The 24,881-nt window shown below is 49.0% G+C and overlaps 1 protein-coding gene across 1 annotated transcript in view; it reads right to left on the reverse strand.

Moving 5' to 3' along the window:
• Positions 1 to 1,820: 1,820 nt before the first annotated feature.
• Positions 1,821 to 24,881, reverse strand: part of LRSAM1 (leucine rich repeat and sterile alpha motif containing 1) — a 32,174-nt gene continuing 9,113 nt past the window's right edge. Inside the window, exons 9-25 of the mRNA XM_035112671.3 lie at positions 22,881 to 22,971; positions 22,285 to 22,415; positions 21,617 to 21,646; positions 20,085 to 20,207; positions 18,446 to 18,585; positions 17,550 to 17,594; positions 16,809 to 16,879; positions 15,825 to 15,924; positions 13,875 to 13,962; positions 13,237 to 13,311; positions 11,451 to 11,531; positions 8,636 to 8,731; positions 8,227 to 8,325; positions 7,914 to 8,045; positions 6,822 to 6,903; positions 6,464 to 6,597; positions 1,821 to 5,959 (exon numbers count right to left, since the gene is read on the reverse strand). Of these exons, the coding sequence (XP_034968562.2) occupies positions 5,834 to 5,959; positions 6,464 to 6,597; positions 6,822 to 6,903; positions 7,914 to 8,045; positions 8,227 to 8,325; positions 8,636 to 8,731; positions 11,451 to 11,531; positions 13,237 to 13,311; positions 13,875 to 13,962; positions 15,825 to 15,924; positions 16,809 to 16,879; positions 17,550 to 17,594; positions 18,446 to 18,585; positions 20,085 to 20,207; positions 21,617 to 21,646; positions 22,285 to 22,415; positions 22,881 to 22,971 (1,644 nt within the window). The 3' untranslated portion in view covers positions 1,821 to 5,833. The remainder of the gene's footprint in view (positions 5,960 to 6,463; positions 6,598 to 6,821; positions 6,904 to 7,913; positions 8,046 to 8,226; positions 8,326 to 8,635; positions 8,732 to 11,450; positions 11,532 to 13,236; positions 13,312 to 13,874; positions 13,963 to 15,824; positions 15,925 to 16,808; positions 16,880 to 17,549; positions 17,595 to 18,445; positions 18,586 to 20,084; positions 20,208 to 21,616; positions 21,647 to 22,284; positions 22,416 to 22,880; positions 22,972 to 24,881) is intronic.

A 24,881-nucleotide genomic window follows, 5' to 3' on the forward strand; every position in this document is an offset into this window, starting at 1 on the left:
GAGGAAGGCAGGTGGGGACAGGGTGAGAGTAGGCTGAGGTTGGTGGGGCAGTGTGCCATTCGGCTTCATGAACCAGTTTCAACTGCTGGAAAGTTAATTCACATCGACTGGGCTCAAGCAAGGAGGAGGATTCCAGGCAAAATAAGACACGCCTCTTAAGTCAGCTTTATTCTTTTGTGGCTGAGAACATGGAGAGGAGGACCTTTCCCAGCTGCAACTCTGCTGTACCCCCTAAAATTCAGTGGCTTGGCTGGAGGACAACTTTAGCATCTTTGTGTAAACAGCAGTGAGGACCCAAGGCAAAGGGCAGTTGGTGATGCATGGCACCTGGAAAAAAAAGGACAGTCCAGCTTCCCAACCAAGCGTGAAAAACTGGGAGAATGCAGTCAAGCTACTTTGAGGCAGCTTCCCAGCCCCTTCTTTCCTGCTCCCAAGAGATGGGACTCATGATTTAACAGATTTTAAATGGAATTATGAATTGACAAGACACTGGCTTTTTCTGCCATCTATGAATTCCAACTCTGGGGAGTCCAGCTCTCCCACCCACTTTTTCAGATGTCATGCTGGAGTCATGTTGACTTGACTGATATTTTGGGAAATGGTTTGCCCATTTGCCCTCTTTACATTTGGACACCTCTCCATCTATAATACCAAACTTGTCATGAGGGTTCCCAGGCTGAGGCAGCAGACCTTATTGCTGTTTGTATGTTGGGTGCCATTTTGAATCAAGATGGCAGACTGAAATCTCTGTTTGGCATGACTTTGCCCATTCTGTGGCATATGTTCAGCCACAAGTAGAGATACGATCGCTAGGTTGAGCCAAGAGTGCTCAAGGCGTGTGTGTGGGAGGTCTTAATTGATGTGTGGATGTTGGGTGCCATTTTGAATCCTGGACAGTGCCTGTGTTGTTATTAGTGTGTGGGGTGTTACAGGAGAGGTAGTACCATGCTCCTTCTGGGGTAGTTTGTTCTCTGGGAGCCAGCCAGCAAGACATCATACGGAGTAAGAGAAGTTACCTCTATTAGGAAAAAAAAGGCCTGCTCAGGGTGCCAGGCCTAATGAGCACAGCAACTCTTCTCAATAGGTCATGTCCCTATGAGGCAGTTGAGGAGCCTGAAGGTCCCCCACGTTCCCACAGCTGCCTAAATTTCCTCCTTCCCTAGATTCATTTAAAGCAATCTGAGACTTTGCTGACATGCCTGTGCTCCTCCCTCTTCATACCTCTTCTGGTTCTGGTAGACCAGGGAGTTGGGAAGGGTAGCTAGTTCCTCAGCCCTGAAATAAATATTTCTTTTTTACAAGATGAAACTATTTATTAATTTAAGGTTCAACCTCACTATCAATCTCATGGATTATCCCATAAAATGCTGCAGCTCTGAGCCAAGGGTTCCCAAACTTGGGTCCATGAAATTCATTCAGTTGGCCCGTAAAACACAGGTTGAATTCAAACTGAAATCAATAAAATACAACGCAAGAAACAAAAGGAGCAATATAAATACAACAAAAATCGTACAGCACCGTGCATTACAGCTCCTACAGCAGGCAGAAAGACCATTGAGTGGTCCACTGAGACTGTCAGCACTTTTCAAGTGGTCCACAGGGGAAAGTTTGGGAACCATGTCAAACACACCTCTTTCTGCAGTTGCACCCAAAGTAGCACTAGGTAACTAATTCAGCTCGCACAAGGTTCCATACTTGTGCAAGAACTTCTCCCCCTACCCTTGCCCAGTGCCCCCCCCTAAATCTGTTCCAAGGGTTCTGCCAACCATTGGATACCTGCCCATCTGTCTATCCTAAGGGAGCAGGAAGAGACAATGCAGTTTGAGTTTCATACCCCGTTTTTATTTCTCTGCTGGATACATGTGATGCAATCACATAAAAACAGACCAACACTGGGGGAAACAGAGATTCGTGCAGGACGTGTGATGATGGCAAAGGGGTCGTTGCTCCAGCTAAGCCGCTGCCTGAGTCCCTGGCAGAGGCCAATGATCCTTTCTACCAAGGGCAAAGCAAAAGTGGGCCATAGGCCTATATTTCATTCATGTGTACAGTGGTACCTCAGTTTAAGAACAGCCTGGTTTAAGAACAATTTGGTTTACAAACTCCGCAAAACCAGAAATAGTGTCTTGGTTTGAGAGCTTTACCTCGGTCTAAGAACTGAATTCGAATGGTTGAAGGGCACCGGCGGCGGGAGGCCTCATAAGGGAAAGCGCGCCTCGGTTTAAGAACGGTTTCGGTTTAAGGATGGACTTCCGGAACAGATTAAGTTTGTAAACCAAGGTACCACTATAATGGTGTCTTCTTTCCCCAGGGCACCTCTGCGAATTTTGGCTCTGTGAGTGGGTGGAGGGAGAGGGAGAGGGAGAGCCCCTCCACACCCACCGAAAGGGGCAACAGTGTGCAAGGTTCTTTGGGAGAAGTGAAGGTCCTAGCATAGGCACCCTGAACTTGTGAGTAGAGTGATTCGAACTCAGGCCTCAGGGTCAGTTCCTGCTGGGAAGGGAAGGCAATTTTGAAGCACCGACCCATTGACTGGTAAATAGTAATAATTTAGTATTTATTTGCAACCCACCAAACATTAAAAATTTCCCTATAAAGGTCTGTCTTCAGAAGCAAAGCTAATTGGTTTTGTCTTGAGGTGGGAGGAGTATAGGAAGGAGGGGTATGGCTCACCTGACAGGGAGCTGAGGAACCTTTGGCCCTTTAGAGTTCATTGCACTACAATTCCCATCATCCCTTGCTGTCGGCCACGCTGGCTAGGGCTGATAGGAGTGGGAGCTTAAGGTGACCACAGGCTCCTCACACCCCATGGCCTACCACTTGCAATCCCACAAAACTAGACCCCAAGGCACAAGACTGATAAACCCTCCCAGGGGGCCTTGCTGTGCTCCTCACCCCACAACAAATGCCCAGGCAGTGACCCATCTACCCTCCATTGCTTTGGAAGGGCCCAGACCCCCAACTAATCTGTGCTGCCCACACTGCACACCAACTGCCACACAGGTCTGTCTGGCCTTGCCCCTGATTTCCCAGCGGGGTTCTTCGGAGGATGTGGGAGCACAGCAGCAAGTGAAGCCAGCACAACCTCATGCTACAGCCCAGAAACATCAAAGTAGGGTTGGGAAACCTGGTGGTGAGGAACTTTTGGCCCTCCATATACTGCTGAATGAGGTATAGTTGAGGGAGCTGGGTACATTTAGCCTGGAAGAGAGTGAGAGGAGATACTATAGCCACCTGCAGACTGCAAAAGCCACCTGAGATTAGCAGACAAACCGAATGAATGCACATTCTTGCTAGTTAGCATGAGAAGTGGTTAATACCACAGAGGTGTATTACTGAAAGGCAGATACTGTACTCAGAACATAGAAATATAATTGGCTGTGTGGTGTCGTTTCCACTCCTTTACCTGGATAGGATAGGAAGAAGCATATAGTACTTCACGTAGCTCTCTCTCCCCCTTTGATGGATGCAGACATGCTTCTGGTAGCTCAGGTTTTTTAGGCACATGCATGAAGCTGGTTATACTGTAAATATACCGTATTTTGCCTGCATGGTTTTTACTGCTACTGTTGCTGTGAACCTATGCATGATTGTAAAGTAAGTAAATCTTACTTTACAAGTTGCTGCCTGTTTTTTTGTTTAAGAGGGGTAAGAAGGGGGAAGCCACCTTACTTTGTTAGCTGGATGTGCTCAAAACAAAGTTTTATAGACGAATTCCTATGCTTTATTTTGTTTCAGCCCACAAACATGGGTGCCTGGAAAGATAAATTGCAATTAATATACCCTCTGCTACCCATTAAAACCCGGCCCACACAAATATCAGTGGCTTCAAGAAGGGAGACTCTGACTAAACATCAGGAGGAACTTTCTGACAATTTAAGAGCTGTTCAACAGTGGAATGTTCTCCCTATGGACTCACCCTTCACTGGAGGTTTTAAAGCAGAGGTTAGATGGCCATCTGTCGTGTATGATCTAGTCGAGATCTTTGCACTGCAGGGGTTTGAATTAGGTGACCCTCTGGGTCCCTTCCAACTCTACAATTCTGTGGTTCTGTTCTATATTTGTACCCTGCTGTTTCTCCTGACAGGGACTCAAGGCACCTTATCTGGATGGGGCACGAATAACCCTGAGCAAGGAATTGTGGGTAGGTGGGTGGAGAGGGATTACTGAGGCACAGCCTCCATGACCAGGCATAGGCAAGGCCTCCCTTCCATAGGGTTTCCGCCAATCTCTCTTCTCTTGGTTTTCCTTTTAAGTTTTCCTTGTAAGCGTGGGGGAACTTCAGGCTCTCCAGACATAGCTGAACTACAGCTCCTCTCAGGCCCAGCAAGGATGGCCAAAGGCCAGGGATGATGACAGGAGTTGTAATTCAGTCTCATTTGGAGTGGCAAAGAATCCCCACACCTGCACCTGGGACTAAGGCTTCCTGGCAGGCAAAACAGCACTTCATTCCTCTGATGCATTTTACCTTTTACTTATAAAATATTTGCAGATCCTTTTGGAGAGAATTGTGATAGAATAAAGCATTGCACTGTCGTTCACGTTGGCTGACTTTGCTAAAAAGGACAGACCTAACCTCTTGGCTTTCTGGTAGTTCAGATGTAGGGAGCCTTCGGCCCTCCTGTTGCGGCTGAACTACAATTCCCATAATCCCTGGGTGCTGGCCACGCTTGTTGAGGAAGATGGGAGCTGTGGTTCAGCAATGCCAAAAGGTTTCCTCACTCACCTGGCTCCAAGAGAACACAGGACGATGAGTGTGAGCAAGCGGTCAGGCAGTGAAAAAGGCTCAGGGATTTGTTTCTTGGAAGTTGCAAATACGAGTGTCCACTTTCTCTTGGCAGGAAACCTGCCAAGCAAAACCGGGTGGAGGCTGGTTTCTTCTGGAGGAGATGTTGCCTTGGCAGACAATCAAGGTCAATTACTGACCAATGAACCGAGAGGGATGATGACCCAAACACACACATACTCGACTAGCGAAAAACATGTAGTGGGTGGGACGAGACCTCCACCCAACCAGGGCTCTTCCTTGACTTACCCACCCACACTTTGGGGGGGGGGGTCCTTAATGCAGTCATCCCAGCTAGAGGGCACCAGGTTGCGGGTGGCAGCTTTAAAATGCTGGCCTGGAAAGAGTTCAAAGTGGTCTAGATTGGGAGCTGGATGCTGGACAGCTGGGAATCACCAACCACTCTCTCCCAGGGTGACAGGTGAGACAGCTCCCAGGCACTTTTGCTCCACTGGGTGCTGCTACAACTCAGCCAGTAGTGACCTAAAACCCAGCCACAGAAATACATACATGTGTGTGTGTGTGTGTGTGTGTGTGTGTGTGTGTGTGTGTGTATATATATAATATAATATACACAACCAGCCCTGATTCGTTAGGTGGGCAGACAGCAGGGAATCACTTCTCCTGTACTGAAGCCCCTAGAACCCACTCTGCCTATAGGTTGGGACTGGCATCTTTAAATAACCCCAGCTAGGCTGCCAGAGAAGACATGGTGCTTGCCTGTTCCCCAAAATGTGAGGGTAGCTTTTCAGGAACTGCAAGCACCGTTCTGCCCTCAACCCGGAGATGTGCCTCCATCTTGGCCTTAGAGCAGCCACAGCCAACAGCTGAGCGTTGGGGAGGGGGGGGAATTGCAGCCATGCTCTGTGAGCAGAGGATGGTGATGGTTACGCAAACAAAGAGCAAGGAGGTAGTGCAAATCCCGGACTGGCCTACGCAGCACGCCAAAAGAACCATTGACCCCACCCCACCCCTGGCAACCCAGTGCGCAAGGTTGAGGGGGAAGAAGTGGGCACATGATGAGAGTGACGCTATCCCCACGTGGGGCTATCCGCTGTGGAAAAGACGGATGCGCTGGACGATGTCCTTGCGGCACAGCGGGCAGGTGCTCAGGGCCTCGGAGCAGGTCTGGCAGCAGCAGACGTGGCCGCAAGTCAGGAATACCACCTGGGCCTGGAGGAAAGAGAGGAAGAGGAAGAGGCAAATGCTAAAACCACAGCTCTTACCAACAGCAGGGTCTCCTCGCCACCTGCCCCTTGCATACATGTCGTCAGAGATCAGCGTTTTATTCCAAAGCATTTTGATCCTGCGCTTCATCCTCACCCCCTACCTGCACAAAAAAAGCCTGCCAGAGCATCTGACAAACAAAACAGTTTCTTCTCTCAGGTTTGACATCTAAGACATGACACACAAGGAAAAAGGGATGGGAAGGAGAAGGAAAAAAGCAAGTTCAGGCACAAGATAAGAACATCATCAGAGGATCCCTGTTGGATCAGGCCTTGAGAAACATCACAGATTAGGATTGATGGGTTTTAGGAAAGCTTTCTATAGCCGTGGCCTAGAAATGGAGTAGCATTCCATTGTGTCACGCTAAGTCCCTGATGCCTCTTGAGGATCACTGACTCTGCCCGACATGCAGGTTAAGCTTTCAAAGCTCCTGGGTGGAGGTCAACCTACCTCTCGCTCCATGCAGACCACACACTCACATCGGTGCTCTTCTGGTGGTGGGGCAGAAGGAGCCATGGCGGTGGGGGGCTCTCTGCTGGTCCCCGGAGTAGCAAGCTCTGCCTCGTCTTCAGGCTTCAGCAACTCTGCAAGCAATTGGAAGGAGCTGGTCACTGAGAACAAGCAATTTTATGCAGAGTGGATGCTTTGCTGATGAGCTGGGCTGAAAGGGAGTGGAAGAATGCCACCCTGCCCCAAACAAGCTCATGAGAGATGGCGAGGGGAATGGGGCTTGTGCCAAACCTCAATCCCTGCTCCGACTCTGTGCAAGGCGGCTTATGTCCTTAGGAGAGAGGATCCAGCAAGTTACCTGGGATGGTTTCAGCCACGGCGTGGATCTCTCGGGCCTTCCGGATGATGGAGTGCTGCAGGCCTGTCTCTGTGATCCCCAACTGGAAGAGGACATAAACAAATGGCAGAGCGCAGAAAGGAGCTTTCTGAACAGCATGGTTCTCTCCCAGGTTTACTTTTATCCATTTCACTGTGTGTGTAACTTCTATATCAGTACAAATTACGCTCCAGTTCGGCGAAAGGTGGCGGGTGCCCATCGAGACTGGCAGGGCGGAAGGCAGGGAGCCCAAATGGTAGGCGGAGCCAGAGCCAATCGCAGGCAGAGCCAACTCATTCTAAGGTTGTCCCCATCCTTCTCCCTGCAAGGGGCAACCCTGAGACTTAAGAGCAGTGTGAAGTTGAGAGGTTGTGCCACCTCCACCACCACCCCAGACTTGTTGTGCGAAGGTATGCAGGTGGGGGCTGGCTGAGGGAGGGCAGATTGAAGCTGGGGCGGGGAGCACCCCATGTCATAGCCGTCAACTCTCCTGTTTTTCGCGGGAAACCCCCGTATTTAAATCCATTTTCCGCTGTTATCCCAAATTACAAAATATCCCGTAAACCCCCCGGATTTAGAAGAAAGCAGCTCCTGCCGGCCAGGGAGGCTCCTCAGCTGCATAAATGTCCCGGCTCCCGGCAGGCTGCTCACTCACTTGGCTTGCCGAGTGCTGCCGGAAATTGCCTCTGCGCATGCGCAGAAGCGATTTGTGGTGCCCAGACATGCGGACACAGGCAGCCCAGCACCGGAAGTCGCTTCTGCGCATGTCTGGACATGCGCAGAACCGATTTCCGGTGCCGCTATGCCCATGTTTGGGCACTGGAAATCGGGCAGAGTCGGCACCGGAAGTCACTTCTGTGCATGTCTGGACATGCGCAGAAGTGACTTCCGCTGCTGCACCGCTGCTGATCCCTTATTTTCCAATCCGGAAGTTGACAGCTATGCCCCACATGCCCAGCCTCCAGTGGTGCGGCCCAGAGGAAAGTTCTGAGGGCTGAACAGAGAGGCCATAAGGGAAGCATCCGGCCCCTGTACCTGAGGTTCCCCACCCCTGCTCTAACCTTCCCCACATACCTTGGCCAAGTCACTTGGGACCATGGCGCTTAGCATTTTGAGCGAAATCCGGTGATGTGCAAAGACGGGCGTGTACTGGTCAGCTGACAGGTCTGCCAGGAGCTTCACAAGCTGCCGTTCCAGTCCTTCCTCCTTCAAAGAAAAAGGAGAGCAGTGTTACCAGGTGGCCTCTTGACTGGGAAACCCAGACCCAGGAAGCCTGGAACCTGCCACAGGTGAAAGAGGAGGCCAGAACGATAAGGGGCTGCCAGACCCAGTGAAGCCCATGGAAAAGGCGACCTTCTCCACCCCAGCACTTCTGCTAGCCAGTCACCTGCAGCCGGAGTGAAAGGGGTTTCTGGTCCAAAAGCCGCTGGTACTGAATCAGCCAGTAGTTCTCTTGCTTTGTCTCACTCTTAGCTTCCAGCTCCCTCTGCAAGGAAGAGAAACAGAGAGCCAGGGTGGTGTAGTGGTTAGGAGTGTCAGACTAGGGTCTGGGAGAGACCAGGGTTCAAATGCATGCCTCCCTTGAGCTTCTTGGGGGGGAAAGGTGGGATATACAAGCAAACAAATGATCATCATGTGCAGCTTTTGCAGATTCCAGGAGTGTAGCCTGACACTTGGCCTGCTCCAAAGCACCTCTGAGAGGGTAAGAGCCACCAGGTGTGGAAACGGGCAGAAGGCTGAGCCTGTGTGTGAGTGTGAGAGAATCAGCCCCGCTCACAGGTGAGTTGTCTCCTTACCAAGATGGCCTGCAGCTCTTCTTCCCGCTGCCTCTTCTCCTTCAGCAGCTGCTGCAGCAGGTAGGTGAGAGCTTGCCGCTGCTCTGTGATTGCCTCCTGAAATGCAGCACACAGGTATTAGGAAGCATGCACCATGAGGGCTGTGCTGCAGTGCGAAGTGGCTGCCCCCAGAGGAGGCAGCTGGCTCTTCCACTTAGTGCAAGCCTTCCAAAGCAGAGGCTGCTCCAGCCACCTTTTGGGGGATGCTCAAGCCGGCATCCACAATGGGGAATCATAGGCCTCCTGGGATCTGAAGGCAGCCCTCCAGGTGTTTTTACCTGGCCCTTGAGACTCTCCCCAAGGCATGCCCTATTTCCCCAGGTTGCATCCCCCCACCCCAGGCTGTGCCCATGAACTGTGATAATAATGTTTCTTGCTTGCCTTGATGGAGATTGGGGGTGGGGTGGGGAGTGAACCACTGACTTTTCCCGCTAAAGTCATACCTTGGTTTAAGTACGCTTCGGTTTGAGTACTTTCAGTTTAAGTACTCTGCAGACCCATCTGGAACGGATTAATCCACTTTCCATGGGAAAGTTGGCTTCAGGTTAAGTATGCTTCAGGTTAAGTACGTACGTCTGGAACCAATTACTGTACAGTGGTACCTCGCAAGACGAATGCCCTGCAAGACGGATTTTTCGCAAGACGCATTCGTTTTGAGAAAAATTCGTCTTGTGAATCGCGGTTTCCCATAGGAATGCACTGAAATTCAATTAATGCATTCCTATGGGCAAAAAAAGAAATTTCAATGCATTCCTATGGGAAACCAAGATTCGCAAGACGAATTTTTCGCAAAACGAATTGACTCGCGGAACGAATTAAATTCGTCTTGCGAGGCACCACGTACTCAAATTTGGCATACTGAACAAAGAGTCACATCAGTTGCTCCACCCACCTTTGCCTCTGGACCCACCCACCACTGGCACGGGGCCCCTGGAAGGCTGCCCATGAAGCAGTACTGCTGTAAAATGTTCCCCATCCCCAAGGCTAGAAGGCGGCTTGCAAACATCGTCCTAGCTCTAGGGTTTGAAGTTCGACCTGGACCATCCTGGATGCATCCTCTCCCCATCTCCATATTCCACTGCCTGCTCCCCAACCTCCAGATGCAGCACAGATTCAAAGGTGCTAAGCTGGGTCACAAAAGCCCCAGAGGTTCCTTCACCCTCATACAGAACCTTCTGTTTGAGGTTTGTTTAAAGCAGGTGGGGAGGCAATTTGTTGTGGCCCTCCAGATGTTGCTGAACTGCAACTTCCAGCAGCCCCAGCAGCCAGGAGGAGATGGGAGGCTGCAGTCCACCAACCTCTGGGGGGCCGAAAGGTTTCTCCCTCGCCTGGTTCACAACAAGGATGGCTAATAGGGTGATGACTTTTTCATTTCCCCCCCCCCCTCAAAAATTATTTCCTGTAGCACAAATGGATGAACTTTTGCCTATTAATGGCTAAAATGAGATATATTCCATTGAAATATTTAAAAAGGTTACGCACAAACCGTTTTTAATTTTTTTGTATGCTGTTTTACCATTTCATAAAATTGCATTAACAATTCTATATATATTTTGTATCAAATTTGGACACAGCACCACATTCCACAATGGTCAGTGTTCTTAGCAATATAGGGTATACAAATGTCACACCTGCGCAAGGTAAAAGCCCCTTTTTGGGACCTCAAAACTCAGCCAGCAGACCCTGCCGGACATGCTGGGAAAAGAACCTACAGGAGAGGTAGCAAAACATTGTCCTCTAGCGGCGTCTATACTAAGCTTCCCTGTGTGTTTGATGACCCTATATAATGTTGTATGTATGTGACTCTAAAGCTTGGGTTCAATTTTATATCTGCTTACAGTGACTTCAAAAATGGTCAAAAAAACTGATAAATAAATTTTTTAAAATCATTTTGTGTGTGAGGTTTTTTTTAAATCAAATCTCTTTGAAAGTAAGATTTTTTTTCTAATCTTTAATGAAAGCTCATCAAAGCATGATACAGGGAAATGAGGTTGTAAAAAAAAGTCATCACTCTAATGGCTAATCCCAAATCCCAAATTGTTTTTGGCTACTCCCAAATTCCCTGCCCTCACTTGGGTGGATGGAAGCTGAAATTCTGCACCACTCCATTTGTTCCATTTGTTCTGCTAGCCATGGGGCAAAGAGTTGCTCAGTTTGCACAGCTCCCGCCCTGGCTTCAGAGATTTGAGCAGGCTTTGACCCCCCCCTTCCTACTTTCAAACACCTTTCTGCAACCCTGAAAACCATAACCTTGCTTGGATTTCCCCAACCCACCACTTTCCCCCACCTTGCAAAATAAAAGCCGGGTATACTAATTGTGATTAATACACCCTGTCCTCCGCTGGCTGAGGAGAGCAAATGGAGAGGATGGAGTGCTCTTTGGGGATGTTGCTTTTGGAGTGGCGATTTGAGAACAACAACAAAAAAAAAAAACACTGAAGCAAAACCAGCAAAATAAATAAATAAATTCAAATTTAAAAATTTGCAGAAAATGTGGAATGCTCAGCAGATCTCAACCCCTTTTTCCTGCCAGCCCACCCACCACTTCCCCCTCTGAACCCTGCAGCAGGCTATTCATGTGGATCCCCAGGTCTCCAAGAGCAGTAGCGTTTGCAGTGCATGCTAAATGAAGCCCCAGGAGGCAGGAACCAGGGAATCCTCCCGTCTCATCCCCCCAAATTCCTGCCTCAAGCACCAAAACACCTCAGAAAGCAGAAGGGAGAGCGGGGCGGGAAAAACGTGAGCCAAGGGAGAGGTCCAAAAGAGGCTGACGTACCTGCAGCGCCTCTGTGTCCAGCTGCTGCCTCTTTAACTCCAGCTGGGTCAGCTGCAGTAACTCTTTCTCTATTAACTTAATCTAGGCAGAAGATGAAACAAGGAGGGGAGGGGGGAGGTTTGTTTGGTTTTTACTTGCATTGGGAAGGACTTCACTCTCTGCTGTTCGCACCCTGGTCCTATAACTGCATTGCTGTGGTTTCTAGCACTCATTTGGCCCAAGGAGAGTTAAGATGAGCACCTGGAGGTCTCTCCCACAGCACCCTCCTTGCCTGTTACTGGTGTGGGGCCAAGAAGGGTTTCATTCTGGGGAAGGGAGTCCTCATGGTGACCAGCTGGATGCTGTGGTGTGCAAACTGCAGGTGGAATCCTCAAGAACAGCCTTCACCCACCTGGAATCCTCCAGATGCTCTGGACCACAGCTCTTATCAACCCTGGCCAAAGATGTGGGGATAAACAAAGCTCGCTGCAAAGAGTCTTTGGAAATGCAGCTTTAATCCCCTCCCCTGACAAATCACAATGAAATACCCTGCTCTCCTAAAACCAAGGGTAAACCTTATCCTGGGAACTGAGGTGCCCTTTCCTCAAAGGCCAGATGCAAGCCTTCAGCTAAAGCAGGGCCGGGAAACTTTTGGCCCGCAAGATGCCACTGAACTACAATTCCCAGCAGCCCCAGCAAGCACAGTCAGTGGCAGAGGAGTGATAGGAGTTGTAGTGCAGCAACATCTGGAGAGCCAAAAGGTTTCACATACCTGTAAACCTGGGCTGGGCGAAGCTGTGGCTCTCCAGCTGATAGCAGAGTACAACTCCCATCGTCCCTTACCACTGGTCATGCTGGCTGATGGGAATTGGAGTCCAGCAACAGCTGAAGGGTCACAAGTTGCCCCAGTCCTGAGATAAAGACACCCCCCACCTCACTCTAGAAGTGGAGGTAGCTTAGGAGCATAGGAAGCGTCCTTATCCAAGCCAAACCATTGGGTCCATGTAGCTCAGGATTGTCTACACTGACTGGCAGCCGTTCTGCAGGGCTGTAGGCAAAGAGTCTTTTCCCAGCCCTACTTGGAAATTGCTGCTGGGAATTGAACTTGGGACCTTCTGCATGCAAAGCGGGTGCTCTGCCACTCTGCTATGGCTCTTCCCACTAGTTAGCTGGCCAGCCTAGGATCACTCGTGAGCCACTGAGCATCCAGGAGGCTTCTGGGAGAAACTGGATGCAGGTTCCAGAGCTTGTTACAGTTCAGCAAAGCCACCAGAGAACAGGGAAGACCACAAACACCAGCACCTCTCAGGAAACCCTCTCCCTGGGCAGAAGAAAAAGCCTTTGGGACCCCAGCTAGCCAAGTGCTAAGGGCCGGGCGGTGGGATAGCGCAGACAACCTTGCAAACTCTACCACCTCAAACCACTGGCAACAGCTCACTGCCCCCGGTGGGGGACAGCCTGACCTTAAGAAGCAATGTGTTACATGTTGGCCGGAATGGATTTGACAAGCAGGTCAGAAACAAATTAAAATGAATGGAGAAACTTATACATAGCAACCACCGTAATAATGGAGATCATGCTATTCATGGGCTGCCATGGGATGGAAATGCAAATGGAGCCCCTTCCCTCCTGCCCCCAGAGATGAGGCAGACCTTCCTGGGCCTGAGGGAGGTAGGGAGAGGATTCAGCTGCCCAGAGCCCCAGAGAGCTCCCCTTGTTCCAATGGCTTTGAGAAGGAAGCTGGACCAACTGTGAACTGTTCATCCCACCCAATTCCAGTCCCTGCAGACCCATGATTTCCGCTCACCTGGTTTCTGATCTGGCAGTGCATGAGATCCCTCTTCACCTGGAGGGCTTCAAATGCAGCCTTCTGCATATCACTCTGAAAAAATAGAGCATGCAAGTTCAGGAGAGCACACACACCCACACCCACACCCCCGCCAGTTGGGGAACATGTTCCAAACGGAATAACATCAGGCCCCATTGTTGTGGGCCTTGAGAAATAGCCTAAAGATTTACCCCAGTTGCCACAAACCTTGCCTACTTGTAGACATTTTCAACCACAACTCCTATCAGTCCCAACCATAATGGCTTCATAGGAGGCAAATCATAAATTGAAATCATTATTAAGTACAGAACAGGAGAGAAAACACTGTGCATATAAGCCAAAACAGAGTGGTGGGCTGTGATGAAAAGGGGCAAGGGAACTCTTTTGAGAACGCTTCCCACCCAGAAATGCTCCAAGAGTAACCTGGGGCCAAAGCACAGAAAGAGCTAACAACTTAGCTAGATGGACTTGGTATGCAGGGGGTTGGACGAGATGTCCTTTTGTGCCCCTTCCAACTCTACAATTCTGATTCTCCCTCCGTCCATACTTTGCTTTGTTCGCCCTCTCCCATCCTGCATACAGAGGTGCCCTTTTTGCACCCATATCCAGCAAAATACCTCCTGTAGGATCTGGCTGATGGCTTTGTTCTGATCCAGGTCCTGCCAAGCTAGGATTTGCTGGAACTTCTGATCCATCTTGGCTAGGCTACAAGAGAAAACATTCCAAGGGTTACCGCCATTGCCTCTCGGGAGACAGAGGCAAACTGAGGGTGAGAAGCACTTTGGAAGACCTTTCGAGGCTGTTAGGACAGGAGCCACTAGTATCAGTACGTTTGGAAAAAACCAAAGCCCGTCAGAGGATGGAACCAAACTAACTCCAGTGGGTTCAGGGAACAGAGCCAATACCCCAAGCACTCTCTCTTTCCCTCTCCCTCTCCCTCTCCCCCTCCCTCCACTTTTCTGGCTTACTCTAGCAGGGCCAGTGTGAGCATGGTGTTCTTGGGTTCTGGCACATGGGGATGGAGGGACCCCCCCACTCCCATGCACACCACCATGTCACCATCTATTGCCAGACTTCCAATCGCTCTAAATGACAAGTGATGTCAGCTGATCAATGAATGGCATCATGGGCCATAATTAGACTCCCTGAATGTGAGGAGCAAGACTGACCCATGTGCCAGAGGTTTCCCACCCCTGCACTCACATATCTATACGCTGCTGTTATTAACAAAACAGAGGCTCTATTTATGTGGCAAAACATTTCAGCTTCTACCTTTGCCAGCTATTCCACTAAAAATGAAAGCCCGCTGTTTCCAAAGTGGCACTTACAGAGCTTTGAGACTGAACGTTCAGAAGGGCTTCGTTTGCAGAAGCTAAGTGATGCTGGTGTGGTTCTCCAGGCTGAGGGCATGTGGTGGCAAGTGCACACATCCCTCTTTGCTAATCCTGTGGCATAATTTCTACTGCTGCTACTGACAAGTCCAACTGAATGCGGCCCTCAGAATCGAAATGTCTAAGCCAGTGGTTCCCAACAGGTGGTCCGGGGACCCCCAGGGGTCCGTGAGCTATGCCAGAGGGGTCCGCAATATGCTATTAGAATAAAAAATATATTAAATATATTTGGTATGATAACAGATTTTTTGTTTTGGCTGCTTCCTGCATGAGCAGAGTCTAGCGCAAAACTAGAATTAGATAGAGGCAGTAGTTCTGCTGTATGCCGTTAGGTGGCGCTTTACAAACACTACTGTTTTGCAAAGAGGCAGTGCGCACATTCTACTAACGCTCACCTCCCCAAGAGGCTTTGCGCGCGTCAGCTTCATTTGTGCACTACTGCGCAGGTACCCTGTCTTCTCCATTCCCCTCCCTCCTCCCTGGCGCGCGCTGCCTCTTTGCAATACAGTAGTGTTTGTAAACAAAGCGTTGTTTTTCGCGGAAGCTACAGTTCGCGTAGTTAAAAATGGACTGTTGGTTAAAAAGTGGTTCGTTAAAACGACAAAGGCCTACAGATGAAGAGGAAGAACTGTAAAAAACGTATAAATATAAAATATAAAAAGACTCTTAATTTGGCTCTCACTTTTTAATTTTAGGATTAGGAATTAATGGGGGTCCTTGTTACAATAGCGGCTCGATGAGGGGTCCTCGAGAAAATTTTGTTGGGAACCCCTGGTCTAAGCAACTGGTTTCCAGCCAGAGCAGCTAGTGAGGTGAAAAGCAGGAAACATTTCACCTCATGTATAAAACTTTTCTCTTGTTAATCACAGCAATACACACACACAAAATAATAATAACAGCATCAGCTCCCTTTCTACAAGTACAGTGTTGTGGATAGAAAGTCAGCCTGTGGGATAAGAATCGGGATCAAATCACCCCTCAGCCACAAGGCTTGCTGGGTGAGTCTGAGCCACTCACTCTCTCTCAGACAAACCCACCTCGCAGGATTGTTGTGAGGATAAAAAGTGGAGGGAAAGCACATTATGCTTCTTGGATGAAAGGTTAGATTTAAATAATAATAATAATATGGCCCCCTCCCCACAAAGCAGAGAAATGTCCCATTCTCTCTGGGAGTACCTGGAACAGGTCTGGTTGACGAGATCTTGCCGGCGTGACTCGTAAGCCACCTGCAGGAGCTTGTTCTTATAGGTCTCGGCCAGCATCTGCTGCATGGCCGCTGCGGAGGAAAGAAAACGCAGGAAGTCAGGGCCCTGGAGTCTTCTCCTGAGCTTATAGGAGCCTGTTCAAAAACTGCCATCTCCCGCACATTAGAATAGCACCAAAAATTTCCAGAGATCAGGAAGCAGCTCAGGAGGCTTCCAAATACATTCCCTGCCTCCAACATTCCACAATTTAGCAGAGGTAGGAAAACCTGGGGGGGGGGTGTTACAGGAGAGCTCAAAGAGCAGAACAAGGAAGGGGTAGGGAGGGAAGCGTTGTGTCTGCTTCTTGGGAAGGAGGAACCAAAACGGCATACAGAGTGCATAAACCTCAAGAAATACAGAGTGCATAAACCTCAATGGTGCAAAACCCTGGATAGTTTTTGGGGATTTGTGCAGAATTTTGCGGGCAGCGCTCTTGCTTAAGATTGTATCGAAAGCATCCTAACAATCTCTTCCACGCACTAAGCCAGGGGTGGGGAACCTCAGGCCCCAGGGGGCCAAATGTAGCATCTCAGGTTTCTCTGTCTGGTCCTCAGAATCCTTCCCAAGACACAACGCCTTACTCTGGCCCTTACTTTTGCCTGGCTGAAGTGTGTCCTTGAATTCTAAAAAATACCTCGTTTGTCACGATGGAGCGTGTGTGTGTGTGTGTGCATGTGTATGTAAAAAATAGGCTACAGTACAAAAGGAAAAATTTACATTCGTTGTCCTACCCACTTTAGCTTCTGGCCCCACCCACCCTGGCATGTGGCCCCCAGATGGCTGCCCAGAAGAGAATGCAGCCCTTGAGAGGGAAAATATCCCACATTCTTTCTGTAGAAATCAGCATAGCCAGGAGCAGCAGTTCTATGCCTGGGGTGTAGAGGGTCCCACCCATAACTTCCACAGCCGCACTCACAAGCCACTTCCTTCCTGCGCAGCTGCTCAGCCTCCTCCTGAGTAATGGCCATCAGCTGCTCCATGCGGATCCTGGCAGCAAAAAAGGGAGAGGTTCAGCCACTGCATGTCCTTCCCTCAACTGTCGGCCAATGGCAAGGCCTACCCTGCCTCTTTCATTGTTTAGGTCAGACTAAAGGCTCATCAAACCTAGTGTTCCAGTTTCCAGCAGGGGGCAGCCGGAAGCCTCTGGGAAGCCTGGGCATGAAAGCAACAGTCATCTCCCATTTATGCATAGCATGTGAAATTTTTCAAGAGGATAAGACAAACTCTTGGATGAAAAGATGTTAGGAACTCAGGAAGCTACCTTATGCCAAGTCAAACCTTCGGCGCATCTAGTTCACTACTGCCTACACTGACAACGACTCTCCAGGGTTTTAGAGAGGGAGCTTTTGCCAACCTCACCTAGAGATGCCAAGGATGGTACCTGGGACCTTCTGCATGCAAAACAGGTGTTCTACCACTGAGCTATGGCCTTTCCCTGGTGGTGATCAATGGCTGCAAGCTACAATGGAGGCAGCATGCCTATGAATGCAGAGAGTTGCTGGTGGTGGTGAGAAGATGCATCTGGCCAGTCCCTGTGAGAACAAGATGCTGAACTAGACCGTCCATTGTCCTGACCCAGGCAACAGTTTTTATGTTCCCATGCAAAGGCATCATCCTCCCCACTCCTAACCCAGCCAAGAGCATCTGGGACACTCACCGGTCATTCTCCAGAGATTTGAGAATCTCAGAGCTCTGCTTTTGCCTAGAAAGAAAGCAAGGAGGGGGGGGGGGAAATGCCAGAAGGCATTATTAGTCCTTGTTCAGTTCTAAGAGGAGGGGGGAAGCTCATGCAACCACCTGTGTGGACCAGCGCCTGGCTAAGAACCAGCATGGAATGGAACCTCCAGCCCCTATATAAACTCTCCACCTGAACCAAATCATGGCTGAAGCAAGAGGGTGAAGGATCTTGGTAAAAGATAGCGAGAGGAAAAACTCATTCCGCTATGAAGGGCCTGGCATTTCCAGACCACGAATCTTGGGATTTACTTTCAAAGGAAAAATCCTGGACCAATTTTGGTAACATCAGGGATGTCCTGACAGCGGTATTCCTGTTTGACCTCTTAACTTGAGAGCTGGGAACCTCAGACCCAGGGGCTGAATTTGGCCCTCCAAGCCTCTCTGCCTGGTCCCTGGGACTCTCCCCAGCCAACCCCCCTTGCCAGCCCTACTTAAATTCTTGAGTGTTTTTGCCTGGCTGGGATGTGCCCCTGAACTCTGATAATGCCTCTTGGTTGACTAGATGGGAGGATAGAGAGCTGTGAGAGAGAGAGAGTTCCAATATATAATTTGCATGTGATGCTCCACCTATTTTAGCCTCTGGCCCCACAAACCACTGGCAAGTGGCCCCTGGAAACCTTGCCAGAAGGAAACATGATCCTTCACCTAAAAATGTTCCCCAACCCTAACTGAATTCCTTGTCTGGAGTCACACCATCAGATCTGAAAATCCTCTTTGAGCCTTGGTGCAATGAACCCAGCCTGGGAGTGAAAACAGTCAAGAGTTGCAAACGTAGCTCCCTAGCTCCCGAGGCTGTTTCTCAACACCACCTCTGACCTCTTGTTCTCTTCCAGCAGCTTCTTGATCCGGCCGGAAACCCCTTGCTCCATCTGCTTCAGCTGCTCCAACAGCTTCATGCGTTCTTCTCCCAGGCGCTCCTGGTGCCGGGTCAGGCCCTGCTCCAGCTTCACTTGCTCCTGCAAGCAGAGAGGAGAACAGCATCAAAGGACCATTTCACTTGATCTCCAGGACAGCCTTATCTCCCACAGAGGCCTCCCTGGACCTTGCGACCCGAGAGTAAGCCTACATCCGGATTCCTCAGAATGGCACATTTCCCCAACCACAATAAGCCAACGTATGAACCTCTCTCATGGGCAGTGGAGGCTGGTCCATCGGGGTGAATGGGTCACTGCCTCCCCAGCCTACCCTCCTACTTGCAACCAGTTCAGCGGGTGGCAGCACTGCCTGCCAGCTTCTTCCTTCTTAGTTTCTTTTTTATAATAATTTTTTATTGATTTTACATAATAAAGAAAAAACATACAGAACATATTGTCCCCCTTCTTCTGACCCCCCCCCCTCCACGAGCCCCCTCCTGCCACAAGAGAGTCCCATGAACAGTGGGCAGTCGAAGGTGGTCCATTTTATAATTGGGTTTTTCCCCACCCCACCCTCCCTCCCCCCAGAACCCCTCCCTGCCACCAAGAGGCTCTAGTATGGCAGGGAGAGATGCAGGCGAGTGTCCACCCCACTATCTATCTAAGCAAACATTATTGATTAAAATACACAAAAAACACAACAACAAAAAACACACATATCCCATTTTCTAATTCATAATTTGCTTGGCATTGTTTTGATGACTTCCCCAGATACCTCCCAACTGATTTTCATTTTTGACCAAATTATATTTTCACAACAGTTTCATATGACCCAATTTCAGCTCATTTTCTTTAACATAAACCCTCTTACAGCTAATCCTTATTCCTAAACGTTATCTCTTTTTCTTCTTCAACATATTCCATCTTTTCCTATCCCCCCCCCCTTTTGGCCCTAGAATAGAAGAGATGAATAAAGGCAGTGAGCCGCCCAACTATCTACCTAAACCTAAATTTTCTATTTAGCTACACCTCTGCCTATTTTTCAGACATCATATAAACATTTTTTTCCTAACAAATATCATATTTTCTCTAGCCTAATCTTTCTCCCAAGAAAAAATTCATATAATTAATCCTTTCTCTATTCCCATATATTTTCTTCTATCCTTAATTATTCCATACCTCCTCCTCTCCCCTAGATTCCTTCCCCCATTTGATACAGCAATTCCGTAATACAATCTAGATTCCATATTTATTTTTTTTCCTGCCCTGCTTAAAGTTCAGAATTTCCTCATCCCACTCCCATTCTCTTCCTTCTTAGTTTCTGGGTGGCCCCTTGCAGAACTGAGCAGTGAGGATAAGGACAAAAGGACTTAGCAGTCTTTACCTGTCATTGGCTATGGCGCCATCTACTGCTGGGCTCCCTGCCTTCCTCCCTACCAGTCCCAATGGGCGACAGTCATCACTGCCTACAGGGCAACTATCAATCCATCCTAGGGTGACCTATTTCATTTTCTTTTACTTAGAAATATTTTTGAGCAGCTTAACCATGGAGCAACAGGAGGGTCCAGGGTGGTGGTGGAAAAGGGAAACAGGCAAGATACCTCCTTCATGCTCTGGAGGATCTCCCCTTTCTGGGCATGGCTCTGGTGCATGAGCTGGGCTTGACCTCGCTGCTCCAGATCCAACCAGCGCTCAAACTCCAGCTTCTCCTGCATCTTTTGCTCCTGGAAAGGACCAATGAAGCCTCATCAACACACACATGCAAGCATGTGAACATACCGTGGCTTGTAGTGTTCCTCCCGGTGCATGATGAGAGACAGGGCTTGTGTGTTCATAAACAGCAGATGGAAGTGAACAAACCTGTGTTTGGACTACAGACTGCAGGTGGGGGTTGGGGTGGGAGCTTGCCTAACTGAAAGCTCACCCACACAAAATATAATAAGGGTTATCCCCCTGCATGTTTTTTTTTTGCTTGTTGTCAACTAGTCTTACAAATAAAGCTTCTTGGGGAAAAAAACCCTCCCAATAGATAATCCCCATAGATGTAGAAATCTAGTATGCCATGGAAAAGCTAGGCTAGATATGCTACTTTTCTTTGGGGGAGGGGTTGAGCAGAGGAGCATTCAATCGTATGAGCTAACACCTGCAATTTGAAGCGGTATAGTCCAGACATAACTCTGCCACCTCATCTTCCATTGAATTTTCCTCTCTCCTTCAGCTGCCACCCAGTGGGCAATTAATCCATCAAGCTAGAGCATAGAGTGAGATGGGACAGCGGGTGCCCACTCCATCAACTCAGCTGGCAAACCAGCTCACTTTGGGCTCCTCCTCTCTCTTTAAACCCTTTCCAAGCTGCTTGTTACAAGAACTTTGTAAGAACTAATGCATGAGCTTACTTCTTTGCCTCTTCGCTCTTCATTCCTTTTGTGCCATGTCTTATATACCTGCAGGTTAAGGACTGATTGCTACACCTGCAGGTTAAGGACTGAAGCTAAAAGAAATAAGATTCCACCTAATCATTAGGAAGAACTTCCTGACAGTAAGAGCTGTTCGGCAGTGGAATTTGCTGCCAAGGAGTGTGGGTGGAGTCTCCTTCTTTAAGCGGAGGCTTGACAGCCATCTGTCAGGAATGCTTTGATGGTGTTTCCTGCTTGGCAGAGGGTTGGACTGGATGGCCCTTGTGGTCTCTTCCAACTCTATGATTTTACTCATTTTGTATAAGGTGCTCTGGCAACCATTCTGGCTGAAGCATTTTTATTATTTCAATACTTTACACTGGGGGGGGGGAACCTGTGGTCCTCCTGATCTTGCTGGACTCTTAACTGAGCCAGCATGCTCAATGCTCAGGGATGATGGCAGCTGTACTACAGCAACCTTGAAGGGCCAAAAGTTTTCCCATCCAAATGAATTTGCTAACTGAGGGAACTGAGCCAGATCTATTTTTCTTCAGATGGCACTATCATCATCATCATCATGATCATTATTATATGTGAGCCATTTGTGTACATAAATAATGCTGTCCCACAGAAACTGGGGATCCAGTAAACAAATGGAACAAGCTGAGGGAGCCATCTGGAGGGCATAACAGTTTCCCAAAAGGGAGGAGGGCTGAGCAATGGAAAATGTTTCTTACCTTCCGCTTCTCGTAGTCCATAAATTTGTTCTGAAAAAGGAGGAGGAGGAGGAGAGTTTGGATTTGATATCCCGCTTTATCACAACCCTAAGGAGTCTCAAAGCAGCTAACAATCTCCTTTCCCTTCCTCCCCCACAACAAACACTCTGTTAGGTGAGTGGGGCTGAGAGACTTCAAAGAAGTGTGACTAGCCCAAGGCCACCCAGCAGCTGCATGTGGAGGAGCGGAGACGCGAACCCAGTTCTCCAGATTACGAGTCTACCGCTCTTAACCACTACACCACACTGGCTCTCACAAAAGGAGCCTGGATTTAACTGGGTTTAACACAACCCACCCACTCATTCATACACAGACACACACACAGACACAGACACTCAGGCAGGCAGGCAGGCAGGCAGGCAGACAGACAGACACACACACACACACACACACACACACACACACCACCTCTCACAGTTCAGAGGAGCCAGTGACCATTGTTAGGTTGCATGTAAGGCAGGGCTGGGGAATCTGTGGCCCTCCAGATGCTGTTAGGATGCCCAACTCCCATCAGCCCTTGCAGCCGGCATGGCCAATTGGTCAAGGGCGATGCAAATCCAGCGACATCCAGACAGTAACAGGCTCCCCATCCCTGATTTGAAGACCACTGCCTGCTTCTCAGAAATTACCTGCCACTCAGCCTCATTCTCCGCATGTTTCATGACCATCCTGCTGACTCCGTCCACCGAAGTATCACCTCCATCACTTTCCAACACTGGGAGTAAATACTGGGAGGGAGAATTGTACTCGATTCCTAATTCTGGGAGAAACCGGAAGACAGCACGGGCAGGTCAGTTATTGACAGGGCTCAGGCTTCACACCTAAGTCTGATGCACTGGGAAGAGCACTAAAAATGAGTCAGGAAGACCTGAGCCCTGCTTGACCACCAAATGCATCAAGGTGGCTCCAGAATTCAGCAAGTGCGTTTTCATAGGAAGCGGCCTTATACTGAGCCAGACCGTTGGCCCATGTACCTCAGGGCCATCTACACTGGCTAGGCAGCCCCTCTTCCCAATTCCAGACAAGGTTCTCTTCCAGCCCTACTTGGAGATGCCGGGCATTGAACCTGGGACCTACTGCATGCAAGGCAGATGCACTCCAATTGAGCTACAGCCCCTCCCTAAGCCCTTCGTCCAGGAGAGGAAAGAGTCTCTGAGGCAACAGGCACTGTTGGGCTGGTCATCTCCACCCTGCTTGCACTAGGCAGGCCCTCTGCTCTGCTCACCTCCACACAGAAACTGCTGGACGGCCTCTGTGCCAGCGCTGCAGATGTCATTGGACGGGTAGGACATGGACGAAGCATCCAGGGTCAGTGTCTGCAGAACAGACGGAAATGTAATTATTTTAGAACGTAGGAGGAGCCTGGCTACTGGATCAAGGCCCATCTAGTCCAGCATCCTGTTCTCACAGTGGCCAAGCAGATGGCCCTATGGCAGGGATGTCCAACACGTCGATCTACTAGTCGACCGCTGCTAGGTTTTTGTAGATCGCGGTCAATCGCTGGCCCCCTTCCGGCCCCGCCTCCTCTCACTGTGCCGGCCTCTATTGTTGCAGAAGGGAAGCTGAGGCTGTTATCTGGCCAGCGACCGTAAGGTTAGTGGCTGCTTCTGTTCCTCCCCCAAATAGGGGGCTTTCCCCCTCACTCAGAAGAGCTTCAAAAAAAGTCACTGAACCCCTCCCTCCCTTAAAAAAGCTCATCAACTTTGGCCTGAACCCCTAAAAAAACGGGGGTAGATCACTGCCAGATTTTAATTTTGAAAGTAGTTCACAGTCTCTCAGGAGTTGGCCACCGCTGCCCTATGGGAAGCCCACAAGCAGCACCCAAGTGCAACAGAAACACTTCCAAATTCTAGCAGTATGAGAGGGAGGAAACCACTTCCTCTGTCATGCATAATCTTATATACCCCTATCATGTCCCCCTCCTGACACTTACCTGCCTTTCCTCTAAACTAAAAAGGCCCAAACTTTGTAACCTTCCCTCACAGGAGTTGCTCCATCCCTTTTATCCTCCTAGCTGCTAATTTCTGAACCTTTTCTAGCCCTGCAAAATTCCTTTTGAGGTGGACAAAAAAAACACATTCTTTTGAAATGCATTTTAACATCATCCAAAATGCCTTCCTCGAAACGGATCCCAGGGCAGCACACAATAATGATGAAATGCAATAAAAGGGAAAAAATAATCCCTCAGAAAACAAGAAAACTGACTGAAAGGCAGCCACCTAAAACCCAAACAGAACCCCTTTCAAATTGCCCTGGTCAACAATAAAGTCTTAACTAATTGCTGGAAAAATAGCAAGGTCAGTGCCTATCGAGCTCCTCTAGGAAGGGCATTTTAAAATCAAGGAGCCACTGTCAAAAAATCCATGGGTTATCTCCTGAACTAGTCCTACTCAGAGTAGATGCTTTGAAAGGTAACAAATGACTTTGACCCATTGATTTTGATGGGTCTACTCCAAGCAGAACTTAGTGGGCTACAACCTCTTCTCTTTTGTTCAACCCAGAAGTGCAGTGGTCCAGGGTCATGGAAGGCTAAAGATCCATTACAATCCCCCCCCCCAACATGGCCCCAGTCTCCAGTGTCACCCAATCCACATAAAAGGGGGTGTTTTAGCCACTGGGAAGAAGTCTTAGCCTTTGTGTTGATTTGAGCCAATCAAAATGAAAGGAAGGGGAGTCATCTTCTGAGTGCTGGCTCCAAGGATCGCTCTGGAGAAAGCAAATGGGGGAAATTCTGAGAAAGAGTTATGTGAGCTCCACAGTTAAGCATTTAGGAACCCTGAAAACAAAAGCTGCTTTGGTTTCAAGAGAATAGTGTGCAAGTTCTGTTAGGTACAATGGAACTTCCAGGAGAATCACAACTTAGTCACTTTGAGAGAAGATGTTGGACTCCAAATCATTTGCACAGTTCCTACACAGTAAATGGAAGATCTAGCTGAAAGGCAACAAATGAAGATCTGCACTGGTTGCTGCAATGCATCACTAATTATTATTACTGTATAATTATAAAACTGTTGCATTTTAGAAAGGGATCTAGCTGTGAAGGGGTGTGGCTTTGACCATCAAGAAGGGGGCCCTGCACTTCTGAACTGGCCACTAAACTACTGATGTAATCATAACACACTTCAGCAACAGACGGCACTTGGAGGAAAGTCTTAGTTGATGAACAAGGTAGAAGTCTTGAGATTCATGCCCTTTGTACTAGGCTAGATTGGCACACAAGCTTCCC

The sequence above is a fragment of the Zootoca vivipara genome, chromosome Z2, assembly GCF_965207765.1.
Source record: "Zootoca vivipara chromosome Z2, rZooViv2.hap1.1, whole genome shotgun sequence".
NCBI lineage: Eukaryota > Metazoa > Chordata > Lepidosauria > Squamata > Lacertidae > Zootoca > Zootoca vivipara.